At 47.1% G+C, this 27540-nt stretch overlaps 1 protein-coding gene and 1 pseudogene across 1 annotated transcript; one reads left to right on the top strand and one right to left on the bottom strand.

Moving 5' to 3' along the window:
* Nucleotides 1–2659: 2659 nt before the first annotated feature.
* Nucleotides 2660–3238, bottom strand: LOC124968877 (coiled-coil-helix-coiled-coil-helix domain-containing protein 2-like; annotated as a pseudogene).
* Nucleotides 3239–6954: 3716 nt separating this feature from the next.
* On the top strand, nucleotides 6955–23446 carry Znf333 (zinc finger protein 333). The gene is given in 11 exon segments (XM_047531162.1): nucleotides 6955–7203; nucleotides 9437–9480; nucleotides 10840–10963; nucleotides 12997–13079; nucleotides 16573–16660; nucleotides 19447–19526; nucleotides 20251–20377; nucleotides 20768–20863; nucleotides 21531–21607; nucleotides 22112–22249; nucleotides 22251–23446. Coding segments are annotated over 10 exon segments (1794 nt in total). The 5' UTR covers nucleotides 6955–7203; nucleotides 9437–9477; the 3' UTR covers nucleotides 23229–23446.
* The last annotated feature ends 4094 nt before the right edge of the window (nucleotides 23447–27540 follow it).

Here is a 27540-nt window from a genome sequence, read left to right as displayed (position 1 = left end):
TTTTTTTTTTTTTTTTTTTTTTGCGGTGCTGGAGATCAAACCAGAACCTTGTGCATGCTAGGCAAGCAAGCCCTTTATCACTGAGCTACATCCCCAGCCTAATCTTTTACTTTAAATTGACAAACAATAATTGTGTACCTTTCTGGGGTGCAGTGTGATGTTTTGATAGATGTATACATTGTGGGATAATTATATCAAGCTAGTTAACTTTCATTACCTCCCATTTTTAATAGAACATTTACAATCTATTTTTAAAAGCAAATTTGAATTATACATTTTTATTATCTACGGTCACTGGGCTACTCAACAGGTCTTTTAAAAACTTATTCCTCCAACTTGTTACAACTTGTTATATTTCCAAATAAATGAAGAGGAGTCTGAAGGCTCCCAACACTGAAGTGATAAATGTTGGAGGAGATGCAAATTCTAATTACCCTAAATGGATCATTACACATTCTCTACATGCATCAAGTTATCATATTGTAATCTAGAAATATATACAAAGATTATAGGTCAATAAGAATAAAAAAAGCACACAATACCCAACCTGTGGAACCAGCCTAGGTGTCCATCAACAGATAAATGAATAAACATATACATATCTCACCCCTAGTAATGGGCCCCATCACCCTCCAAAAATTATAGGAATTTTATTCAGTCAGAAAGAAAAATGAACTTATGTAATTTTCAGGAAATGGGTGGAAATTGAGACCATTATGTTACGTGAGTAAGCCAAACTCAGAAGGTCAAGGGTCATCTGTTTTCTCTCATATGTGGAAGCTGGAGAGGGAAAAGGAAAAGCAAGGTGGGGAGAGTCTCATAAAAACCGAAGGGAGATCAGAAGAGTAGAGGAAAGGGACGGGGGAGGGAGGAGGGAAGGGGAAGGGAAATACAGGGGAAGGATATTGGTCAAATTCTATTGTTATGTTGTGTGCAGGTATGCATCTGTAACAACAAATCCCACCACCGTGCACAACTATGATGCACCAAATTACAACGTGGGGAAAAAAGAAAGAGAAAGAAATAAAAAAGTAAAATCCGGCTCATCAGCAGCAAAAAGCAGGCCCCACAAGCCTTATCCCTTTGGTGTAGTGGTTGGTCTTTGCACCACACTGCCACCTTCTGGTAAAATTAAGGAGTGATATTTGAAGTTGCTTGGAGAGCTGTATTTATGATGCGGAAGGTAGGTTTAAACCTTCAGGGTGTGAAGAGTTGAGCAAATTGTACAGAGGTGTTAGCTCCTTATGTTCAATGTCTGTGGAGAACTGTGACTTAAGCCATGGCTTCTGATTCCCTCATGGCTGTGTTTACCTGGGAACTACCTGTATGAAGGTGCAGGTCAGGATGGCCCAGTTGCTATGGTGATGATGGGCCAGAGGAGGCTGCCGGCGAAGGTGCTCAGCTGTAATCAGCTGGAAACTTGAGCTCAGGCACCAAATCCCTTGGGTAGAGGACTCTGGGCATAACAAGATGACCTCTATGTCTGCATCCTTCGGACGGCCTGCTTTGCTGAAACTTTCCCACAAATAACTTTCTGATGACAAAAACCTATATAGTAAAACATGCTGAGCTAGCTCTGGTGTCAGTCAGGCCTCATCAGGGCTTGGTTGTCCTACCTGGCCCCAGCTTCTTCTCTGTGTGTGTCTGTCTTTTCTTCACCACCCGACCCCCCACCCCATTGCCCCTCTGGTTTCTGAATTAAGGGCTGGTGCTGGTTGCAGGAAATGTCATCTTCAATCTATTGTTATATTCTTATTACACTTGAACATTCAGGCCCAAAGATAATCAAGTTAATAAAGTAACTTTAGTGACCAGGGCATGGAATGGGGAGTCTTTCCACATGAAACAGTCTTCACAGGTACCCATGCATGCATGTATCTGACCTCTGTCCATCTATCCCTCAGCTTGCCCTTCCATGCATGTTTAAGACAAGCTGCCTCAGTGCACGGTGACTTCCTGTCAGCTTGATTCATTTTACTCAATATTTATCTTCTCACATTTAATTTGGGGTGGATCTTGCTTCCAGCTACTTTTCTTCACTGCCAGTTTATTGAGGTATGGTTGAAGAAAATAAAACCTGAATATATTTAATTCATGCAATTTGATGTTTTGAAATATATACATGTTGTGAAATAACCATGACAATCACGCTAATTAACATATTCATCATCTCACCTAATTACCATTTTGTTGTGTGTGTGTGGTGAAGACACTTAAGATCTACCCTCTTAGTAAATTTTAAGCACACAATGCGCTGTGGTTAACTGCTATGTGTGAACAGCTCCAGAACTCACGCATCTCACAGGACTGAACCTTCCACCCTTGAGCAAAGTTTCCTTCCCCCCTCCCTCCAGCCACTGGCAACAACCCTCTGCACTGCTACTTTTTAAATTTTTTCAGGAGAAAATCACTTTATTCTAATAAACTCAAAGAATGTCAGAACAACTGGCTTAAGGAGGGCACAGAAACATTTGACCAACTCCAAATCTGAACCAACTCACTGAACTTCCATACAATTAGCACTCTCTTTTGCTGCCATTCAGAAACATTGAAGCTATTAGGTGAGGATTTACACTGCAGTTTTACATTTCATACTTTCACTATCAATTACATTTTTATGCTAAAGTAACTCGGTCATCAGAGCCGATTTTCCATTTCTTCAATTTGAGCCTCTGGATTCGACTAATCCGTTAGCAATTCTGCACTACTTCAGCACCTCAATGAAACCCTCACAGAGCTTAACATCAGCCTGGTTCTGGGCACACTCCAAAAATTTCATAAAAGCAAGGGCCACCAAGTTGCTGCTGCTGGGCTGGGGAGATAGCTCAGCTGGTACAGTGCTTGCCTTGCAAGCACAAGGCCCTGAGTTCGATCCCGAGTACCGCAAAAAAAAAAAAAAAAAAAAAAAAGTTGCTGCTGCTGCGCTGGCTAGGCTCCCTGAGGCCCCTCGAGGCGATATCGGGCTTTGAGGGCTCCTCAGCACTCCCTCTGCTGAAGCCTCCCGTGATGGCATGGCCCAGTGTGTGCCCCACATCAGAGCCCACAGCCACACCTGCTGCAGTGGTTGCCATTTGAGCTGCATGGCTGCCGGGGTGCTGCAGCAGGTGAGCCCACTGCAGCTGGTGGGGTTGCAGCTGGCGGCTGAGCTGCTGGTGCTGGCCTGGGTGCAGCTCATCTGAGGGGCCCGGCTGGCTGGGGGCGCCACTCGAGAGGTGCAGCTCCGGCTTCCACACGGCATGCTAAGTGTGCGTTGGCTACTTCTTAAATAGTCACTTTAACAGGTGTGAGGTGCTACTCGTCATGGTTTTAATTCACATTTCCCTGATGATTAGGGTTGAATATTCTTCATACACCTGTTAGTCATTTATATGTCCTCTTTTGAGAAATGTCTATTCAGTTTTTTTTTTTTTTTTTTGCCATTAAGTTTCAGGTTGGGAAGAAATACATTCATGACATTAACACAAGTTGATATTCTTTCCTTCATTAAAAGAGCATTTTAATGGAAATAGTTCTAGAGACTAACATCAGAGAGTTGGTGCGAAGGAAGTTTGGAAATAAGAAATGCCAAGGCAGAAGAACAAGTATTTTGTTGTGTAATTAACCCATAACACTGATATATTTTGAGTATTGATTATAAAATACATTGTAAAAATATTTATGCATCATTTAGATACAGTTTTACTGCTTCACTTTGGCTTCATAGTATTGCAATGTGTGGAATTAGTTACTGTTGAGTTCTAATGGATGCTTGGGTTGCTTCTGGTTTTATTTTATTTTCCTTGGGCTCGGTGGCACATGCCTGTAATCCCAGAGGCTCAGGAAGCTGAGGCAGGAGGATTGGAAGTTCAAAGGCAGCCTCAGAAACTTAGTGAGGCCCTGAGTAACTCAGCAAGACCCTGCCTCTAAATAAAACATAAAAAAGGGTTGGGGATGTGGCTCAGTGGTTAAGCGCCTCTGGGTTATTATTACTATTATTTTTGTGGCACTGGGGTTGGAACCCAGGGCTGACGAATGCCAGGCAAGCACTCCAGCACCGTGTTGCATCGCCAGGCCCCTCCAGTTTTAACCTATGACAAACACTGCCCAGTGCGCATTCTCCTGAGCTACCACACTCGGGAGAGCAGAGGAGCAGACAGACTCTGCGGAGGGCGTGGGTTTGTCAGGCTGATGTGTCGCCTCTCTCTCTGCCACAGCAGACTTCCCTGCTGCTGTGCTGCTGCGGACAGACTCGCAGTGTGAGCAAGGGCCCCCAGACAGGTGCCTTGGATCACTTTGGAGAAATACAGGGGACGAAGGTACACGTGGTCCTAGCTGTAGCTCACCAATTAGCCTACCTGGGGCCATGACATTTCTTAGGCAGAAGACGTGTGGGGCCGCAGTCGGTGTCATCAGTGGGTGTTGGCACTGAGCCCTAAGGAACACCAAGTGCTTCATGTGCTTTGTGTGTATGTGGGCAACACGCATACCAAGAAGCTCTTCACCCTCCTCGATTTCACACACACACACACACACACACACACACACACGATCAACTTCCTTTAAATGAACATGTCTTATGAGTATCATTGATCCCATTTGTTTTAATTAGGAAAGAGGGGATTTTAAAAAATATTATTGATAATAAGGTTACTTTATCAAAAATATAGTGATGGGCTGGGGTTGCAGCTCAGTGGTAGAGCGCTTGTCTCGCATGTGAGGCGCTGGGTTCGATCCTCAGCTCCACCTAAAAATAAAAAAAAAAAAGGTATTGTGTCCATCTACAACTAAAAAAATGTTTTAAAAAATATCAGATCAGTCAGTATTTACTGAGGACTGTAAGTGCTTTACACGCAGGTGCTGTATCATCCAATCCTTAGTGAAATTCCATCATTGTCCCAATTCCACTATATATTTTAAAGGAAATAAGAAAATTTATTTTGAGCCAAATATGCATGGTCATGGCCCAGAAACAGAGCTGAGTTATCTTGAATGACCTATTCCACTGTAGAAAAGATTAGACAAACTTTTATAGTCCCAGAACAGAAGGAGTAAATCAATGCATTTACCAATTACATGGTAATCGGGCTGGAGCATCACCTGGGTGGGCTACGGTAAGGTGGGAATCTCTTCTACAGGTTTTAGATGTTACAGCATTCTCAGCTTTACCATTTCCACCATCCTTGTTGTGGTTCAACAATTTTAGACTGAACACAGAGAAGTTAAGTAGATCATGAGTTGGTTAATAAGAACTGAACTCCACAACTCTTAACCATTACACCATCGTATCCTTGAAAAATATAAAGCAAAACCTGTCAGAAATACACCTGCATTTTCTTGCAACATTTTAGTCAGCTTTTTTGCTGCTGTGACTGAAAGTCCTGACTGAACAATTGTAGAGGAGGAAAAGTTTATTTGAGGACTCACAGTTTCAAAGGTATTAGTCCATAGAATGCTGCTCCATTCCTCAGGGCTCGAGGTGAGGCAGAGCATCATTGTGGAAGAGTGTGGCAGAGGGCAGTGGCTCAGATCATAATCAGAAAGCAGAGAGAGATCTCCACTTGCCAGATACAAAAGTATATCCCAGAGCCACGCCTCCTCCAGCTGCAACCTACCAGCCTTCAATTACCGCTGACTTAATCACTTGTAGGGGATGAATTCACTGATTGGGTTCAGGCTCTCACAACCCAATCATTTCTCTTCTGAACCTTCTTGCATTGTCTCACATGTGAGCTTTTAGGGGACACCTCACATTCAAACCATAACAATATTCTAACGTTCTTTTCTAAGGTTTGAGTTTGTAATCAATCTGGAATTTGTTTTAGTGAATGATGTGAAATAAGGACCTATTTTGGTTTGATCCTTTAGTCAACTGACCCAATGGCTTCCTTGCTCCAGTGATTTTAATATTTCCTCTAAGATGGGCTAGACATCTACAGACTGCTGGATATCTACCCCAGTCTGCTTCCAAGCTCTGCTTGTCTATGCTTATGCCCCTGATCTCTTGCCACGGCTCATTACCCAACATCCTCAGGTTGCATATTTCCCCGCACCTGTTCTAACCTACACTATACCTCCAACTTGCAAGGGTCCTCATCCACCTCACTGGCCACACCCCGAATCTTAATAGTCGCTCTAAGGACCCACCTTCAACAAACTTTTCTATGCCAAATTTCTTCATTTTCCCTTCATATCTTATCATTAAAAAAAAAATTCTGCTAATGTAGCATAGACTACAATGTGTTGAGTTCATTTTATTGGACTTGAGCAACACCATCTCCTATCTGTAACTCCCCCAATTCTTCATTTTGGAGCATTTTTGTACAAAGCAACATCTCACCTTGGTAACCCTAGTACCGAGCATAAAGCAATCAACTGATGCTCCAGAGGTATTTGTTGAAAGAACACACACGTAAGTTTCATACATAAAAAATATTAGGGAACCAGTTAGTGATCCTTTCTGGGGAGGAAAACTTAGATTAGCCACCCCCATTTGAACTTTTCCTACATAACTACAAAACAAACATATTACCTTTTGTTATGTATATATTTACATAACATGTAATTTTTGGAAACAAGAGTCAGACCTCCTATGTATTGTCTTGGACAGATCTGCACATCTTTTTCTCATGAGAAAGGCAAGATGTGGAAGCAATTAAATATATACTCCTATTTTTAATACAAATTAGAAAATTTTTATTAGAAATAAAAACTTAGGTATGGGTAAGTTTTTGTAGGGCACTGGATTTAGTCAAAGGAGCAAAGCATAAAGGGATAGTGTCAGGAGATGGAAACTTAAATATTCCTGACTGGTCAGCGAGCCCCGCCCCTACCCCGCCCGCCACCCAAGCCCCACCCCTACTCTGTCCTTCAAGCGTAGACCCCGCCCTATCTCGGGCGGTCCGACCTAAACCCCGCCCAATCCCCGCCCCTCGGCTATAGGCCCGCCCCCAGTCCCACCCTCCTGGCCGTGTCGGACCCCACTCTGGAGTCTACTGTAACCCCTGTGGAAGGAAGTTAGAATTTCTCCTACGAGACTGAATGAGGAAGGGGTCAGGCATCCGCGGCTCCCTAAAACACGTCTGGCTTCGAGAGCCGAAGACCTGGGCACTTCCGTTCCCGGCTGCCCCGAGACCGGAAGCGGAACTGCGCGGCGGCGGCGGACGTCTGCGGCCGTGCGGGACTGCGCGGCTCGCGACGGTGGGAGTGTCTCCGGCCGGTCTGCAGGTGCGGCCCGGCCCCTCGGGAGGGCGGGGCGGGGAGGACGGTCTGCCTGGCGCTGGGAGGGGCCGCAGGGCCAAGGACAGCCCAGACCTGGCCGGAGGCACTGGCTTCTCGCGGTGGTCCTAGGGCCCGGATGAGGCCCGCGCAGCTCGGGCCTCGCGGCCCCTCGGCCCGCAGCTCGCCCCCGTCTGCTCAGGGTCTGGCAGGCGGGATTGTCATTCTGTCGAAAAGGATCCCCGTAGTACAGTCCAGGTCTGGCTGCTCAGGAATGTGCTGACGCCGGCCCTATCCATCTCCTGTTCTCCCAGATTTATAGGAAAAGTACATTAATAGGACCCTTCCCTGCCTCCCTTATGCAAGATAACTATGTATTACTAATTCAAGTTTTACAAGACATTTAATATTGTCTACTTTGGGCAACTGTAAAGTTAGGTCTGGTGTACATGTGCAAATTGTTTGAGTGACTTGTCAAATGTATTTAAAAATCGAAGGGATGAATTAGGGGATTTATTTTGGTGACTGACAATTTGTGGTCCCTTAGCTTAATCTCTCTCTCTTTTTTAAAATTTATTTTTATTGTAAACAAATGGGATACATCTTGTTTCTCTGTACATGAAGTAGAGGCATACCATTTGTGTAATCATACATTTACATAGGGTAATAGTTTTAGATTCATTCTGTTACTTTTTTCCTTCTCCCCATCCCTCCCATCAGCTTAATATCTCTTATCTTCTCTTCGTTTCTTCTTTTCTAGTCCTTCCCTTCCTGTTTCTCCTATTGGGGATTGGACCCCAGGGTGCACTTACTACCGAGCTACATCCCCAGCCCTTTATTATTTTGACATTGGGACTCCCTAAGTTGCCATGACTGGACTCCAAATTGTGATCCTCCTGCCTCAGCCTCTGGAGTAGCTAGGATTACAGGTGTGGTTCACCAGGCTGGGATGTTCCTTCTTTCTTTTAAGTGAGTTTTTAATTTATGACTTTGCTTTGGCTATGGCCATCAGCTTTTTATTTTTCCTTTTTCCCCCCTTTTTCCTCACTGTGAGATGAATGTATCTTAAGGAAAGTTATTTCTCAGTATGTCACAAATGTTATTATAAAGGAAAAAGTAAGACTCTTCTTTTCAAGTGGGCACCAGTCCTTACCCCAAACTTGTGAACTATAAATCTTTAAAACATATGGGACTCCAGGAAAAGGATTAGTTCTGTTACCAGAAATTGAAACTGAGTTGGCCATAAGTGGGATGTCTTTCTTGATAATGGAAAGTAACTTCTATTGAGAAATGAAGAAAAATTAACCCACTGTGCCCAGATGAATCCAGGTTTTAAGGAGGGGAATGACCTGATTATGTTTGTGATTTAAACAAAACATTGGCTTTTGGGTTGAGTATGGAGTTTAGGATGGAGAAGAATGAATGCAGAGTTTATCTAGGTGCTTCAGTAACTTCAGAACTTACGGGATGGTAGAAAGGACTTGATGACTGTTAAATCAGAAAAGTTAAAATAATTGTGATATGTGTAGAAGGTAGGATTGAGAGAATTTGATGGACGATGTGTTTTGTGTGTCCCATGAGCAGGGCTCAGCAATCTGTGGCCCACAGGCAAAATCTAGTTCACTGCTGGCTTATACAAATCAAGTTTTATTGTAACCCATTTGTTTAATGTGCTGTCCATGGCTTTTTTTGTGCTCTAAGCATATAGTTAAGTCGATGTGACAGAGACCACATAGCTCATAAATCCTAAGACATTTGTGCTTAGACCTTTGCAAAAAGTTTGCAGACCCATAAACGTAGAATACTTAGTACACATCAAGCACTGTGCTGATGGCTGGATGTGGAGTCCTGAAAAGAGTGGGCACAGGTCTATCTATGCTTATCAGAGAGCTGGAGAGAGACAGGCAAACTCACCTAAAGGAATAAATATGAAATTACAACTTGAAAGAGCAGGAAAGGAAAAGTAGAGGGTGTTAGAGGTAATTTGAAGGAATATAAGAAGAAACATGATTCCTTCATGAGGTTTGAGGAGCCAGTAGGAATTCCCAAGGACTGTTGTCTGAAAGGCCACACCGTGTTGCTTATTGGGATAAATTCCCTATAAGGATTTTTAGCTTGCTGCCTTGCTGGAGGTCCACAAAAATGGAATAACCTGGCTCAAGCCCTGCTTGGTACCCTGCCTGCACCCTCGCCTCCCTTTTTATTTTTATTTTGTTTAACATTAGTATCTCTTTTATTGCAGGGAGGACATCTACTGAGATCTTGAACCCTGGAGCTGATGTCATGGTGAGGAGATTGGGGGAATCTGGATGCTTGAGGTGGGGCTGATAACCGTGTATTCTGGGCTCTATTTTCTCCTCACCCCAACTGAGGGAGAAAGGGGAGAGGTAGTGTGGAGCGCCCTCATTCCTGCCCCAGAGGACCTGGGGACCTCTTTTTATGCATGACCTCTAGAAGGAACTGTTATGGGAGGAGAGCCCCTCACCCCCCAAGGCACTGTTTGCAGAGTGGGGACTCCTCCAGGACCATCCCTGCCATCCTTTGTGAGACTTACTGAGAATACATGTGGCTGTACACATTTAATTTAAATTAGTTAAGATTCAATGAAATAAAGACTGCATTTCTCAGTCACCTAGCTACATTCCTCAAGGGCTCTGCAGCTGCACATGCTTTTTTGGAAAGTACAGGCTGAACATTCCCACGATGACAGTGAGCACTAATGGACAGCACAGCTCTAGAGAATTTGGAGATAAGGAGGTCATGCAGTTTCTCAGATACAATGGAAGCCTATTTTAACAAATATAAAAGATTATTAAATGTTGGCAGTTGACCCCTTATATCTGGAGACCCCTCAGATCCTCTGCAGATCTGCGTTTGTGGTTTCAGTTACTCACAGTCATCGGAGAAAGGGTGATTACAGTACATCAGGAGATTTGGGGGAGGGCGTGGAAATAGGCCACATTTGCATAACTTTTACTATAGTAAATCGCTGTAATTTTTCTGTTACTGTTAATCTTTTGCTGTCCCTAATTTATAAATTAAACTGTATCATGTGTATGTACAAAAGAGAAAGAACTTGTTACATATAAGTTTGGTGTCGTCTGTGGCATTAGGCATCATTGGGGGTCTTGGGCGTATCCCCTGTAGATTAGAGGGGTACTGTACTCTAAGTATTGGGAGGGATCCTAGGGACTTCACAGAAATTACGATGTCAAACCCAAATTTGTGATGCTATAACTAAGAAGTCTAAGAAAAGTCTATGAAGTTGGGATGAACAAGTTCTGCCATCACTGGTCAGCTGAATTACGGAGAGAGCCAAATTTACACTTCAGGATTTGTGCAAATGTGAAAGGAAAGTAAACATTTCACCTCGGTGGGCCGTGTGGTCACTGCTGCAGATACTCAGTTCTGCCATAGTGGCATAGAAAGTCAGATGTGTTACAGATGGGTGTGTCTGGGTGCCAAAACAGTGTCCTCGTCATGCCTCCCAGAGTGACGGGAGGCCAGATTTTCTGTCTCCAGGTGTAGAGAGAGCTCCCTGTTGCATGTCCTTGCGTGGGGGTCTCACTTCCCTGTGATAATTAGTTGTCCTTTGCAGTGGTCGGGGGTGATCTCTGCTGACCCAGAACATGTGTGCTTTTTAAGGAGTCAGTCACCTTTGAGGATGTGGCCATGGGGCTCATGCAGGAGCGGGCATTGCTGGATGAGGTGCGGAGGGACCTGTGCAGACACCTGATACTGGACGACTGCCAGACCCTGACCTGCAGGGGTAAGGCCAGCATCTCGCTGTTCCTGCTGCACAGGTGCCAAATACTTCCTAAGTGTCTGCCCTGGGGACAAGCAGATGTGGTTTAGGCTTTGTGGGGTTTATTGTCTGCCGGCTTCCCTAGATTTACAAAGCTTCATTTGTTGCACTGGCTTCATTCTTTCTATAGCGAGGATGTCTGTGGGCCTCACTGAACTTGGCCCTGGAAAAGGGTTAAGAGAGTCTCTGCCTCTTGGGGCAGAGAGGAGGGGATTGTGATTTGGGTTAGTATTAGTCTGTTTTCTGTGCTGTTACAAAACACTGAAGGCTGGATACTTTATAAAGAAGAGAGGTGTATTTAGCTCACATGTTTGGAGAACATTAGTTCAAGATCTGGTGGCCCCATGGATTCAGCTTCTGGTGGATGACTCAGTGGTGGAAGTGCATGCAGATGCGATCACATGGTGAGACAGGAAACCATGGAGAATCAGGGCCAGGCTTGCTCTTTTTATAACAATTCACTCTTATGGGATGGGAGCTAATGGGGGTCCTGCGAGACTACACTAACCTTCTCTGAGAGCAGTGAAGCAACCTACCCCCTCCTCCCAAGGAGGATTGTCTGTCCAGCGCCTCAACCTTTGTGGGGGTGGGCACACCCAGACCATAGCCAGACCTCTGCAGGGTGCTGATGAAAGAGCTTTGCTGAGTGCACTAACAGGTGGGCATGGTCACTCTGCTGCCCGGCATCCTTGTCCGCTTCACCATCTGAAGCCCATGTTGCGCTGAGCTGGGGTGAATTTGTTGCCCTCTGCAAGCCACCGGCCCTCAGCTCTGCACCTCTCTAGGCGCAGGGACTCCCCCGTGCGAGCCCCAGCTGGCCTTCCTGTTGGGGCCAAGAGCAGAGCCAAGGGCAGTGGAAGGAAGGTGCGTGGTGGTTCTACTTCTCTCTTTCTTAGCCACACTTGTTGTTCAGTTCCTCTTGAAATTTAACATTCCCATGTGTGTTCTTTTCTTTTTTCTTCAAAACTGGAGGTTGAACCTGGGACCTTGTGTGTGCCAGCAAGTGCTCTGCCACTGAGCTGTATCCCCAGTGCTATGTGTGTTCTTCAACTAGTTGCTTTTTACTTGTTTTTCTAATAACACCCCTTTTTTGGAATTATCAGTCTCAATCCTCATATAATCTCTAGCTAGGAAATCACCTTTCATTTCATCCTCAGATCTTTGACTGCTAAGTTCCTCACACAGACCTACTCATGGATGCCTTATTATTTTTTAGTATTCTTCCAAGTTTAGGCTCAGCATTAAAATAAAAAGCCTACAGATATATACACATGTGTGTCTGTGTCTGTCCCCCCACCTCTCTCCTCCTCTGACCCTCTTTATCTAAGGGTTCTGCATCTGTAAATTCAACCAACCATAAATAGAAAATATTTGGAAAAAATTGCCTCTGTACTTTGGACATACGGCACATATAGATACACATGCAGACTTTTTTCTTGTTATTACTTTCTAGGGTACAACTATTTACATTCTATTGGGTATTATTATCATTATTTTTGGTACCTGAGATTGAACCCAGGGCACTCAACCACTGAGCCACATTCCCAGCCTTTTTTGTATTTTATTTAGAGACAGGGTCTCATTGAGTTGCTTACTTAGGGCCTTGCTAAGTCACTGAGCCTGGCTTTAAACTTTTGATTCCCTGCCTCAACCTCCTGAGTGCTGGGTTTACGGGCATGTGCCACTGTGCCCAGCTCTGTTGGATACTATAAATTTTCTGGTGCTGACCTAAAATCTTTGGGAGGATGTGTGTAGGTTCTATGCAAATACTGTCTCATTTTGTACAAGGGTTTTTATTAACTTTGGATTTTGGTATCCAAGGTTGGACCTGGAACCAACCCTTTGTGGACATGGGTGTGTGTGTGTGTGTGTGTGTTCTATGTGTATGTGTGTTTGCTATATATGTATATATATAGATATAGATACGTAGGGTTGACTATACTTTTCCCTTTGTACCACCATTTCTTTCTGAAAGTAATTTTTGCTATTCATTTTAGACTGGGGATCTCAGTGCAGATGTAAAGAGTCAGCGTCTTTGCAGGGTACACTGGAAGACATACCATCCAGTGACATGCAGATGGTAAGATTTCTGGGATTATCCCTAGCTCCCTATTGCAGAAAAGTTGAAGAGTCTGTGAACTGGAAAACCAGCACCAGAACCAGGGAGACCTTTGGGGCAGGGGAATCTCCTCAAAGGGGAGCCATGTCAGAGGGGAGGTGTGACTTCTGAATTTGGGCAAATCGCAACTGTCTTCATTCTAGAAGTTTTTCCCAAGTACACATTTCCATCAGTGAGTCAGACATTGAGTGTGTAAAATGTGATTTACCTCTCTCTCTTTTTAAAAAATTTTGAATTTGTCCTTTTTAGTTACACATGACAGCAGAATGTGTTTTGACATATTGTACATACATGGTATGGCTTACTTCGCAACAATGATCAGAAAAACGTTGCCTGGTGTAGAAGCCCCATGAAAACCACGAATAGGAGAAAGCTCTGCCGTAGAGCAGACAGCATACTAGACTGAGGGAACTCGAGCTCTCTAAGCAAGACCTGCCTGGAAGGTGCTGAAAATGTGCTCACTGCAGGGAGCATCGCTGGGTCCTGGCTGGGCTGCTGGGGAGCCCTTCGCTGTCACTCACCTCTTGCTGGGAGCAACCTCCACCTAGAGAGAAGGAGATCAATGAGCTTAACCAGGGCAGCAGGGACTCTGGGCAACATGTAATCTGGGTCTGATGAGAGAACAGGCAAAGGAGAGGCCACTTTGATTTTAAAGAATGTGGGCAGGTAGTTGGGGATCCTTCAGAATCCTTCCTGGAAGGTGCCCTTAGAACTGGCCTTCACGTTACTGTGCATGGAAGAATGCAGAGTCCCCTGGGTCCCCACTTGGGCTCTGAGTCCCTTCTTCCTCACGTGACAGGGATTCCCATTTTTGGGAGTTGGCAAGAGTTGGGGTTGGGTTTGGCTAGACTGAGCCCCAGAGCCTGGTCTCACTCCTCAGTAGTGTGCACTGCCTGTAGGACGCAAGGGGCTTCTGCTGCATCAGAGCCTCAACCCAAGCTGGGCCCACTTGTTCCAGAGCCAGTGAGGTCCCTGGGATTCCTCAATCTGCACCTTGTCCCTTGGTCATGGGTCAGTGTCTTCATCAGAGTGCCAGAGATGTCCAGCCCTGTGGACAGGGTGGAATGGCCTGCGTTGTAGAGAACCATGCGTTCTTCCTTTGATGGGGAACCATCCAGAGCACAGAGAAGCCTCCACCCTGGGCAGCCTGGTGTGGACTGCAGGACAGCTAAAACTTTTGTCCCTGCCGGGCCGTGACAGGTCCTGGGTAGTTGAGACCCTTCCCTCCCTGCATCCTGTTTTTCTCTGGTTTTTACTCTTATTTTGATTGAGAACATCCTCCAGTGGCTGCTTGGGAAAGGGTACATGGTTTTGAAAACTTGAGACCCCAGAATGTTTTATTTGAGCTGCTGGGTTGAAGGGCCTCACTTGACGTGTCGTTGCAGTAAGCCCCATTACAGAGCATTCTCGTGTCCTTAAAGAGTCCTCAGTTAGTGCTTGCTGGACGAAGAAATGCATGGACAGGTGCTGGGGAAGACATCTGGGGCTCCATCACCACCTTGTCTGTGGATCAGCTGATGGACCATGTGAGCGAAGGGGAGAATGAACCGTGACACCTGGGGATCCCCTCTAGTTTCTGTGGATTTTTTCCTTTGAGTACCGAGTTCTAGCACCTTCCAGGGATCTCTCTGCTGGCCCATCCCAGCAGGATCCTTCGTAGTGTGGGATGGGAGGGCTTCTGCTGCTTCAGAGTCCCAGGAAACAGGCCGTCTTAGGGTGTTCTGAGAGGGCAGAGGAGTTCTGCCCAGGGACACGTGCTTAGAGAAGCTGAGCAGTGCATTCCTGGGGACGTGCAGTCTGTAAGTGGCAGGGCTGGCTTTGGAGCTGGGAGTGGAGTGTAGGCCTAACTGCAGAGACTGCAGCCTTCACCAGAAACTGTACAGCCTGAGGGTCACACAGCTGCTGCTGGGCTGAGGGTCCCGATGTTTCGACTGGCCCTTCTGGGCTCTTCAGTGTACCACTGAGCCTCATCCCAGTCAGCTGGCAGCTCTGTGGCCACTGTCTCCTGGGGAAGAGGGCTTCTGGCCAGGGACAGAGTTCTGGGGAAGGGATGAGCCGCTCGACCCTGGGCTCTGCCGGTTTTGGTCTGTCCTATCTTTCTGTGGCCTTTCCTTCTACCCCCACCCCTACTCTTTCCAAGATCTTGGAACCTATAGGAATGTGTAGGTTCCATGATCTGAGGTTGGGCAAAGAGTGTCCAGGCTGTGAAGACCACTTGGCTCAGGTCCCTGCGTTTCCTTACTGAAGTAGGGAGAGCGTAGGAGAGGGACACTTTAAGCTGCACCCTGAGCACTGCCCTGGGCAGAAGGTCTTCCCCCACTTGCCCCTCCCCGTCACTTCTCTTCAGGCACGTGCTGCAAGGGCCTCCCACCTCCCAGCTGCCGCCACGTCCTGCCAGCTTTACTTCCACCGTATAACCCACCTCCAGGGCTCCTCCCATCCCCACTGCTGTCAGTCTACCTAGGGCCACCATCAGTTCTACACTGAGGGACTGCTCCCAACAGGTTCCTAGACCCTATCTTGGACACTGAGACCAGAGGGATCCCTTAAAAATGCAAGTTAGGCTAGACATCTTTCTTGAGGGAGCAGCTGCCAGTAAAGAAGCATTCAAATCCTCTCCCACACGTTCTCTTTTGCTAAAACCAATACTTGAGGCTGGGTACTCTGTTAAAAAAGGGGTTTATATAGCTCACAGTTGAAATGACTGAAAGTCCAAAATTGGGTGGTCCTATCTGTTTGGCCGCTGGTGAGGGCCTTATGGTAGATCGTGTCATGGGGGAGTGTGCGCAAGAGGGAGAGATCACATGATAAAACAGAAAACCAGAGAGAGGTTCGTGGTCACACTTGCTCTTTTATGACAGTCCATTCTCTTAGGAGCTTACTGGGGACCCAGGAGAACTACATTACTCGCTTCCAAAGGCAACGCCCCGACAACCTGATTGCTTGCACTAAGTCCAACCTCTTAAAGGTCCCACTGCCTCCCGACAGCACCACGCCAAACACTGAGCTTCCAACACATGCACCTTTGGGGGTAAACTGCACTCAGACCACAGCACCCATGACAGGTCTTCCTTCTGGGAACAACCTACTAACTGCCCCTCGTCCACTGGTGTCCCCTCTGTACCTGCTCTCTGTCCCTCAACCTGCTGGCCATTCCCTGGAAAGTTCCCTGGAGCCCCTTTAGTTCCACTGTTTTCCTCACTGCAGGAAGCGTCTCGGAGGCTGCCTCTCTGATGGGGCACCCCTCTCCATCTCATGTTGGCATCGGCATCATATCCCAGTGCTTAGCTCAGTGTCTGGGATTAGGTGAATCCTGACAGGGTAAAGCACTGTGTCCCTCTCTCGTCATACATTCCCCATGGCAGGCCCAACCACAGAAGCTCAGTTAGGGTGAACAGGTGTGAGCAGTTCCCCCTGGCTGTGTGACTAATCTGTGACCTGTCCCTCTGTCCAGGGACTGAAGGTGACCTTGCAGATTCAGAGGGTGGTGACGCCGGTGCCCACGCTGGGTCTCCCCATCCCATGGGTGGCCAGGGCTTCTGGTGAGTGAGTGATGTACAGCACGTGTGGCCGCAGGGCCTCAGTGTTCTGTGTTTTGTCCAGACTTGTGACCCATCCCATCTTCATTTCCTGACTGTGGGCACTGCCGAGACACCAGAGGAGAGGCAGTACAGCTGCCCCCATTATTTGACTGTTCAAGGGGAAAGGTACTTTCTGAGATTGTGGGCTGGGACCCTTTCTTTTTTTTCTGTTAAGAGATAACAGGACCATTATTATGCGAGGTCATGCATGTGTTAATTATCTTGAGTTAGCCAGTCCACAATACGTGTGCATGTTTCAAAACATCAATACACCAGGAACACATATAATTTCTATTTCTCAGTTAAACAAATAAAAAAAACTAAAAGAGAGGGCTCAGATTTGTGAAGCATTGAATTATTTTTTATAACTTACAAAGTTACATTTTATTTCTGTGTAAGCAATTTATCAAGGGTACTTTGAACACCATTAAGTTCTTGACTATACGACGATGCTAATTTTGAAAATTATGATGAATTTTTTAAATGAAGACCTATGTTTTAATGACTTGAGCTTTTAAAAATGAGATTAAAAGCCACATCTTCTGAGAAATGAATAAAGAAAATTAATTCAAGTAGATAAATAACATTTTAGCAGTAATAGCAAGGTATTGGTTTCTTTCCATCGACCTTCCAGTGAGAAAAATAAACTGTTACCAATATCATCCAGTCTTGTGTTTGGACAGGTTGCAATTCTGTGTTGCTCTTCAGTTTATCTGTGGTTAAGTCTTTTGGGCTGGGCTCCACCTCCTCCCCTTCCTCCCTCTCTCCTGCTTTCCTCCCTCCCTTCCTGGTTCTGGGGTGGAACCAGGGTTTCAAAGCACCCTACCACTGAAGGACACCCCATCCTCCTTGTGACTTCTTTACAGGCCTGACTGTGGTCCTGTGGTGAGGTGGGAGCTGGGAAATGACTACAAAGAAAACACTGGCCCTTCACCCACAGAGCTCACAGTCTGGACGAGCCGAGGGGTTTTCAGTGAAGATCAGGATACAGTGGAAGCACATGCCACAAGGACTTCATTTTGGGCACAGGAAGGAATTCTGGGAAAGACAGATATTTAAACTTAAACCAGGGCTGGGGGTGGTGGTGTACACCTGCAGCTGCAGCTACTGGGGCAGGTAGGAGAGCTGCCTGTGTCCTGAAGTTCGAGGCCAGCCAGAGAAACAGTGAGACCTCATCTCCCTCCAGAGTAATATAAAATAAACATAATAAAATCAGGTAAATAGAATCTTAGACAGGGGTTTCTCAACCACAGTCCTCCTGCTTTCAGTCCTACAAATTACCTTTGCATGATCCCAACATCCCTGGAGTTTTAACCCATTCCAGCATCAACGCCAGTGCAAAATCTCATCTAAGTATCAGCTCAAAAAAGTCCCACATCTCTTCAGCTAAATCCTCTAAATCAGGTATGAATGGAAGTCGAGGTGTGGTCCACGCCATCTGGACTTGTGAAACCGAAGACACATTGTCTGCTCCCCAGGTACAGTGCTGGAGCAGGCACAGGTGACTTCCTGCCCAGAGGTGGCAAACCGAGGAACAATGGGGTCATGGCTTCTGGCCAAATTCAAAGCCCCGCAGGGCAAATTCTGGGATTTCCAGGCCTGAGGATAGTCCCCTGTGGCTCAAGGCTCTGTCCTCCGGAATTCATTTCACTTATGTTCCCTCAGATAAGTGGGGAGGGTCGAGCCACTGGTTGGGTACACAGCCTGGGTAGTAGTGAGCCTGGCGATAGGACCAGCGTCCAGAGGATGGACGAGACTGCCCACTGAGGCGCAGCACCGAGGGAGCTGGGAGGAATCTTTGACTGGGGTGCCACCAGCCTGATGGAGGAGACCGTGAAGGAGGCTGGGGTGTGGTCGCCAGAGCCCTGGAGAGGGGCTCCAGAAGGGTGGGATGGCCGAGCCCCACCGAGGAGCAGGCCGCCTGCCATCCTCGCTCAGTCAGTCCTTGGGGTCGGGGAGGTGAAGGAGTGGGTGCGGGGGTGTGATAGCCCACCACAGGGAGTGAAAATGAGAAGCAGCCAGCAGGAAAGCAGGGTGTTGTGGCTCCGACTATGTCCCCCCGAAAGAAGATACATTGGAGTCCTGGCCTCCAGCAGCTGGGCATGTGACCTCATTTGGAAACAGGGCCTTTGCAGATGTGATCAGATGAGGTCATGAGGGTGGGCCCAATGCAGTGTGACCAGCTTCCTAAGGAGGGAGAGATACCAAGTGAGGGCACAGGGAGAAGGCGTGCGAGGCTGAGGCGGCCACCAGAGGGCGCTCTGCAGGCCAGGGAGTGCCAAGGTGCGCAGAGCCACCAGAGGGGGAAGAGGCAAGGATTCCACCAGAACCTCAGGGGACTGGCCCTGCTGCCACCCTGATCTTGGACTCAGGCTTCCAGAACTGTGAGAGAAGACATTCTGTAGCTTGAAGCCACTCAATTTGTGGTACTTTGTAACTGTAATGACAGCCCATGACACTAACACAGGGGTTGGATGAGGCACAGGTTTACATACTCAGGAGAAGCTCCCATCAGGAGGGAGAGGCCCAGGGAGCTGTCTGCTCTCCATTACTGGCCAGAGGGAGGGCTGGTATCTGCATGAAGCTGGGTAGGAAGGGCGTGCTCCTCTCGGCCAGAGTCGCAGGGAGCTAGTGATTGATCTGTCCCCTGCTTCGGCTGTCCTGGGCAGGATTAGCCCCACAGAGCAGAGGATGACATAGGGACGTGACCAGGCACTGACCCTCATGCCTCGGCTCTTCTCCCCCAGCTCTGCGTGCTCAGGACCCTGCCTGGCTCCAAGAAGAGCAGGAAGCCACAGCTCCTGGGTTGCTGACCACCTGTTCCCAGGTAAGTGAGAAATCCTCACTCCAAAAGACAACTTCTGTGCTGGAGAACAGCTTGCCCCCTTCGAGTGACCTCCTGGACCTTCTCCACCTGCAGCACCAGGAGCCAGGCCTTTGCCCTGGTCAGGGGCAGCCCAGGAAACAATTCCCCATCCTCATTCAGACCCTCCGCAGCCTGCTGAGCACCAGGAGGGAAAACAAAGCCAGAGCTGTCCTTGCTTCATGGACTTTGTGGTCTCGGGGGACGTGGGTTCAGTCGTTTACTAGGTACTTCTCTCTTGTCTGCAACATGCTCAGGTCTGCTGGGCCCCGGAGCTGGCAGAGGGTAAATCTCAAGGCTTCTTGGCTGGTCATGGAGAGATGGGTCCTTTCATGAGGTAGAGGTCTTTTACCAAGGGACATAACCTCATGTTACTGCTAGTTAGGGAGTGGCGGGTAGATATAGAAGAGTTTTAATTTTCTCTTTTGCATTTGGTGCTGGGGCTAGAACCCCTGGCCTTGTGCATGCCAAACATGTGGGCTGCCCCTGAGCTGCACTGTAGCCCCTAAGAGTTCTGATTTTGAGGCCTGAGCTGAGGGGCAGCTGGAGATCTCAGAACCCCATCTGAAAATCCCATCTGAAGACCCCATGCTGAAGTCTTCCTCTCCCTGCCAGCTCCACCATCCTGTTGAGACTGGGTGGGAGAGAGGGATGTCCCTGGCTGAGCTGGAATGGGTGTGTGTTTTAGGAACCAGTCTCCTTCGCGGATGTGGCGGTGGTATTCACCCCAGAAGAATGGGTGTTTCTGGACTCTGCTCAGAGAAGCCTGTACAGAGATGTGATGCTGGAGAACTATAGGAACCTGGCCTTCGTGGGTAAGCTGGCCTTGCTGCCTTCTCACGCAGCTACCATGGGTTTGAGAAACGGGGTTTGGGAGATCAAGAGGCAAACAGGCCAGGCTGTCCCCATGCTGCTTACAGCGGCCTCCTCATGGAAGTGAATGTCTGGTCTCTGCTTTGTCTCTCCGTGATGTCTCTGAGCCATGCCCTAGGTTTTGGGGACCAAGGAGTCCCAGTGTCCTCTGCGTCCCAATGGGGAGGCTTGACTTTGATTCCTTAGTGAAAGAGCTTTGCTGTGTCCATCAGGATTCAGGCATGCTTCTTTGCTGTGTCCATCTCTAGAAGCTTAAAGACTTTGGATCATCAGTCCTGGGGTCATGGCAGGGTGTGGTCACCCACACTGTGCATCTTTTTTCCCACAAGCAGGAGATCAACTATGCAAACCCAGTACGTTGTCCCACTGGGAGCAAAGAGAGGAGCTGTGGAGCACTGGGAGAGGAGTCTTCCCAGAGACCTGTTTAGGTGAGTCCAGGCAGACCCCGTGAGCAGCTGTGGGAGGAAAAGGGACGTGAGACTTGGAAATTGTCAGCGGGGAGGCCTTCTCAGTGCCCTTGAGTGGGAGGGCTGTTTGGTTGAGCTCCTTCAGCAAGTCAACCTTTCCTTTCTATCTTTAATGCTTTCCTCTGCTTTCAAAGGACTGTCTGTCCCGCCTCCTTCGTGTTTACTCTTTCAAGCATGTGTTTCACCAGTACCTCCCCACTGTACATTCTTGCTGATGTTTCCCTTTGACCTCAGGCCCGGTCTTCGTGGAGTCCTTTCTCAGCAGATCGTCTGTGAGTCTGACCTGTTCCTGTGATTACATAGCTACACATAGTCAAATGCCATCCATAGTTTTGCTTTGCTCTCTGATACGTTCTTCCTCCTTGCAATATTCTTCCTATGTTTAGGATCAGTATTTGAAAAAATCCATACTTGCCTTGCTTACTCTTTACAAATTTTTTAAATAACTTATTTATTTACTTATTTATACATGGTGCTGAGAATCAGACCCAGTGCCTCACACGTGCTAGGCAAGCGCTCCACCACTGAGCCACAACCTCAGCCTGCCTTCCTTACTCTTTTTGGTCGTCTTGATCCCACAGTTTCTTTCTCTGGGCCTTTAATTCTTTTATTCCCTAATTCATTTCAGGACCTCACCTTCAACCCCAAGAATCAATTCCTAGCCAAGATATTTTTGTGGGCATTCCATCCATTGGCACAAATCAGGTAAGATTTACAGGGATTACTCGTGGACCTCTGTGGTAGACAAGGGGGGTTGGGTAGGGTAGAAAAGCAGCCTGAGAGCCAAGAGAGACTGTAGTTCATTTTTTGAAGTCAGTGAATGTCATGAGTTGGGGGGAAACTCTAGATTAGATTAGGACTTGTGTCTTGGGACTGGGGTGTAGCCCAGTGGTAGCGCATGTGCTTAGCATTTGAGAGACCCCGGTACTGGAGAAAACCCTTGTGTCTTCACAGAGTTCCCATCCGCAATCATTTTCACAGATTGGTTGCAGGTATTGAGTATTTGAAACTTAAATTTCATTTAGACAATTCTGAAAAGCTCTGATCTAAGAAACCCCAGGAAAGTAATGAAAAGAGCGCTGGTGGTGGAGGAGTGTCCACCCTGTTCCACTCGGGGACTGAGTGGATACACTGCACTCAGTTTACACGGGGAAGACCACCTCTGAATGCAATAGAGCCCTTGGCCTTCACGTTTTCCTCAATCAGCAGGAGCAGCCGCAGCCTGGAGAAAAGCGACGTGAGTACGGGGAGCCGGGGAAGCCCTTTAGTACTGCCGAGCCACTGCTTCAGTACCAGACAGCTGCTGCGGGCGAGGCCCCCTACCCACGGCAAGAGGGCAGGCAGTCCCTTCCTCCAGACCACTCACCTGATCACGCCTGGAAAAGTCCGCGGCGTGGATAAAACGTACGCATGCAGCCAGTGTGAAAAGTCCTTCCGATACAGCTCTGACCTCCTCAGGCACGAGAAGACTCACACCGCAGAGAAGTTCTTCGAGTGCCAAGAATGTGGACAGGCCTTCAAGTATTCCTCGAATCTGCGGAGACACCTGCGAACTCACACTGGAGAGAAACCCTTTGAGTGCGTTCAGTGTGGGAAAACCTTCACCCGGAACTTCAACCTGATTCTGCACCAGAGAAACCACACGGGAGAGAAGCCCTATGCGTGCAAGGACTGCGGGAAAGCCTTCAATCAGCCGTCCTCTCTGCGCAGCCACGTGAGGACCCACACTGGAGAGAAGCCCTTCGAGTGCAGCCAGTGCGGGAAAGCCTTCAGGGAGCACTCGTCGCTGAAGACGCACCTGCGGACCCACACCAGAGAGAAGCCCTACGCGTGCAGCCAGTGCGGGAAGCCCTTCCGGACCAGCACGCATCTGAACGTGCACAAGAGAATCCACACGGGGGAGAAGCTGTACGAGTGTGGGACATGTGGTCAGGTCTTGAGTCGCCTGTCCACCCTGAAGAGTCACATGCGGACTCACACGGGAGAGAAGCCCTACGCGTGCCAGGAGTGCGGGCGAGCTTTTAGCGAGCCCTCGTCCCTCAGGAAGCACGCGAGGACGCACACGGGCAAGAAGCCCTACGCGTGCCAGGAGTGCGGGCGAGCCTTCGGCCAGTCCTCACACCTCATCGTCCACGTGAGGACCCACTCTTCGGGGAGACCCTATCCGTGCAACCAGTGTGAGAAAGCCTTCAGGCACAGCTCGTCGCTTGCCGTGCACAGGAGGACCCACACGGGCAGAGAGAGCGTCCGGAATGGCGGCTTGCCTCCGTCAGGGCCTCAGCCCTACGGGGCCTTGTCAGCTAGCTCTGGGTTTGTAAAAGGGTAGACATTTGGGCCGCCAGTGCTTCTTACACTCGTTAGCCTGTGTCTCATCTTGCCACGTCCGGCAGGTGAAACCAGCCCTGGCCTATTTATTCTTGTTACACAAAAAGAATGAATTTCTACTGTACAAGACATTGTTGAGGACACAATAGGACAGAATGGGGGTGGGTTTATTTATTTTACCACAAACCCCTAGGGGATACATTTGTTATGTCAGTTTATGCAAACTTCATGGGTGGTAGAAGGCAGTGTACCATGTTCTACGTAAGTCCCCTGGATCTAGCACGTTATTTGTGTAAATACACATTTATAAATACTGATTTCTGATCTGTCATCTACTGAGAGGGATATGTCATACTCTCCCACCATGGAGGTAGAGTGCTGAACAATCCTTGTACTTCTGTCAGGTTTTAAGTGTATGTGTATATTTTGAAGCAATGGAATTAAACAGAAGGCTTTTGACATTTTGTGCACTTCCAGTGAATCGTTACTTTTATAAACTGACCATGTCCAGGAGTGGTGGCTGTTGAGCCCTGCACCCCATGAGGGCTTGCTGTTACAGACTGCAGCCTCTCTGGGGGATCTGCATCTCTAGTCTTCTCAAGGACACCTAGAGGTGGGTACTGCGTTCACCCCATTAAACGAGGAAGCAGGGCTCAGTGGGCTGCGGGGAGTACTGAGGCCACCAGGCGAGGGGTGGGGAGTGGCTCTCTCCACAGTGCTCCGAGTCACTGGTTTCCACTGAACCTCTTCTCACTGTGCTGTTTCGTTTTAAAATACCGTGTTTGAGGGATGGTTTACACCAGAGTTCATAAATCTTAGTGCGTACCTTGATGGGTTTACCTGTGTCTACACGACTACTACCCCATCAAAATATAAATGCTTCATCGTGCAGAGGTTCCCTGGGACACGCCCCCCATCAGTAAGCCCTGTCCCCAGAGGTCACCACTGCTTCTGCCACATGAGTTCTCTTTTTCTGTTCATGGAAATGGAACCCACGCAGCCCTCTTCACTTCCACTTAGCATAACATAACGTCAGTGAGGTTCATCCACGTTGCATGACAACACGTGGCCAGTGTTGACAGCGCGCTGTCAGCTGCTCTGATTCTCCTCGGGCCATGCAGGTGTGAACTCCCTCGGCGTCCCCGCCTTCACGTGGTGTCCACCTCCGTGGCTGCCTCCACTGCCCATGCAGGCTGTTTCTGCTCCACTCTGCACATAGCTGTGCTCATCATTTGAGGAATGTTTCCCCCAAGCTAGCAGCACAAATTTGATGTATCCAAAACCTCCCTAATCTCTCTCTTCCTCATCAGGCTGATGATACCAAGATAAGAATAACCAAGACATTTTCAGGATTTGCAAGAGCATCATGAGCAACAGAGTGCCAGCCACGGGGTTGGGCAGCTTCTCACTCCAGGCCATTGGAGAGCTGCCTAGAAGTCTGATCATCCATCATTTCCTAACCGAACTCCCCTTCTTTCCTCTTTGCCTAAAGATTAAAAGGAGCTTAAGCTTCTGCTCAGTTAAGGTAGTCTTAGGCTGCTCGTCCACCATCAGCTCAGTTTTGCTGACTTAATAAATGATTCTTCCTCACCCCAACAACTGCCCTTGATTCACTGGGCTCTTTTCAAATGGGGAGTCAACAGACTTTTGTTTGATGGCAGATGTAAGATTTCCATGTTTTATGTCATTTTCATTGGTTACTGTAACAGTATAATTAAAGAGTTCCAAAGAAACAACTCTGACATATTTATGCCTAACCTGCCTGCGTATTTCCCAACTTCTTTCTTATCCAGTGCTTTGTGATGTGGTGTGCAGAGGCATCATGATTGCTGAGACAGCACCGGCTTTCTCCTATTGCAGAATTGATCTATCCCATTGCCTAAAGTCTTTAAAAAATGCCAAAAGCAAAAATGCAGAAAATAAAATTTGTTCTAAAGTTCACTACCCAGAGACAAACATTCAGCATATGCAAAAATATGTATCTGCATTTTATTTAGAATATTGGGAGCATGCACACATTTAGTGGGTTTTATTTAAGGTAAAAATTCTGATCTATATTATTGTCAAGATGAAAACAGGATTACTAATAAAGCACAGAGTGTGGGTTTGGATTCTTTATCTTATGAATTTAAAGAATAAAATACATAGATACAAGGGTGAAAGCAAAGTAACAGGATTTATTAGAGTAATAGGAAAAAAAACAGAGTTCCCCAAGAGGGAGGGGGTCCCAAAGAGGAATACAGAGGAGTGGCTTTGTCTGGGGTTTACGCAGATCTACAGGTTTAAGGAAGTCAGCCTCTACCCAGTTCTGGGTAAGGCCCTCAGTGTCCACAAGGTGTTCACGCAGCCTTTAGTCCAATCAAAATGTCCATCAGTAATCTTTCCTTCTTTGGAGAGGCATGGCCCCCAGTCATGTAGGTCTGACATAAAATTAGCCTTTTTGTAAGTTTCTTAGCAAATCTCTGCAGATACTGTTTGTACAGTTACTGCTCAGGAAGTTACCCAGGGGCCCATCTCCCCATCTGCCCAGTCTTATCTCGTCCTCCTGACTTCATGAACTTGTCTGTCCTGAAATTATCTGGGGATCTCTTTTCTTGGCAATTTGGCCTCTGCTTCACCACTATGAAAGATCTTAAGTGGGATGCAGCATTCTGGGGAGCCTTCCACATCCTGAAAAGTCCAAGTCCCACATAGAGCATGCCTTGCAGACACCACAAAATTTCCATAAAAATCTTTTCTGATTTTTGTTAAAAAGTTTAAAGCAAATTCTAGTCCTTTTGAATGTTGTTGATATGAGCATCCTGGGACTGGTTTTCTTGCTTCTAGGATTTTTGCACCTGGAAGAGGCCTTGTAGGAAGGGGAGGCAGTGGAATAACATTTAACACAGGGACTGAGGAATCGGGCTGCAGTCGGCTCTCCGGATGTTGAGAGATTGCTCGGCACCCGTGTTGGGCACAGACAGATTTCCGATTCTTCAGGAGTTGAGTGTCGGTCACGCCCTCCAAGAATCCCTTCACGCTGCCGACACCATGGATTTCTTGAAACATGCAGCACAAAGTCTTTTGTCCTGTCCTAATGGCTCAAAAAATGTTCAAATTTCCCGTGGGAAAAGAGGATGTAGCTCAGATGATCTTTCTAATTAATCTGGAATGATAATTATTTAAAAATGACATGTAAGGTTGTAGAATGATAACTGACAAGTTCCATTTAAAAAAGGAAAGAAGAAATTTGTAAGATAAGTAGATTTTAGCGGCTCATGTCAAAAAAAATGTGAGATGATGGATAAGTTAATTTGCTTTACTATAGTAACATTGTGTTTTCTGTATATACCCTATGTTCATCATGCGAACCTCAAATATACACACCAAATTTTTAAATTATAGCTGTTGAGCCTGTTTGCCTGGTGGATGATCACTGGAAGATCTTAGCCACCATCCTGCTCCCTAATTTTAATTTTCAATTGACAAATAGTGATCATATATGTTGATGGGGTATAATGTCACTCGCACACCTCAAAAGAAGATTTCAATCACAAAATTTTCTTGCCCAGTGGATTTCTCAGGGCACGATCAACAGGCCCTCAGATTACATTTTGCTGATCCTAGTCTTTCTCAGAAGTCTCCTCTCCCTACATTTAAGCTACAGAAGATAAGAGCAAGTATATGTGCTGTAAAAACAAAAAGAAATGTATCTTTGCAAAGGTGGATCCTGCTTCCCCCACTTCAGGGTGTGTGTTGGGGTCATGTCCAAGGGCAGCGGGAAACTTAATGAAAGGTTGGACGTGTTATCTATCGTCCATCACCTACTATAAAAGGAAGAAGTGTTGAATTCTTTTTTTCTATATCTTCCCCTCCCCAATGAGTTATTTACTCCTGGGTCTGTGGAAACTCAGCATATTTCTAGTGTTCTAGATGGGCAACTTCACTTGAGCCTTATGAATGCCGTGCTGCGGAAAATTATTCAGAACTGATCACAAGACACAATATTTTGTTTTTATTACATGAGGGATTCCAAAATGGGAGGAAGATACTCCAGCATATTCCCACTCTGGAGACCCCCAGTTTAAGGAGACACTAGAAGATAAAATGACATCAGGCAAACAACACAGTGGGCTCTCTTGGTCCAGTGCCACAGATGGTAGAAACATCTGCTCAGATCATTTGAATTTCAGAAGCCCTCTTTCCCTATCTGGCGGCCTCCTATTTTGTACACAAAAAGTCAATGTTTCTTTTCTTCAACATTTATATCATATCTAGGGCTGTGGTGGAGGGAGAGGGTGGTAAATGTTAATTCAAATACCTACAACAGGAGG

The sequence above is a fragment of the Sciurus carolinensis genome, chromosome 17, assembly GCF_902686445.1.
Source record: "Sciurus carolinensis chromosome 17, mSciCar1.2, whole genome shotgun sequence".
Lineage (NCBI taxonomy): Eukaryota > Metazoa > Chordata > Mammalia > Rodentia > Sciuridae > Sciurus > Sciurus carolinensis.
This window is presented reverse-complemented; position numbering and strand designations above follow the sequence as displayed.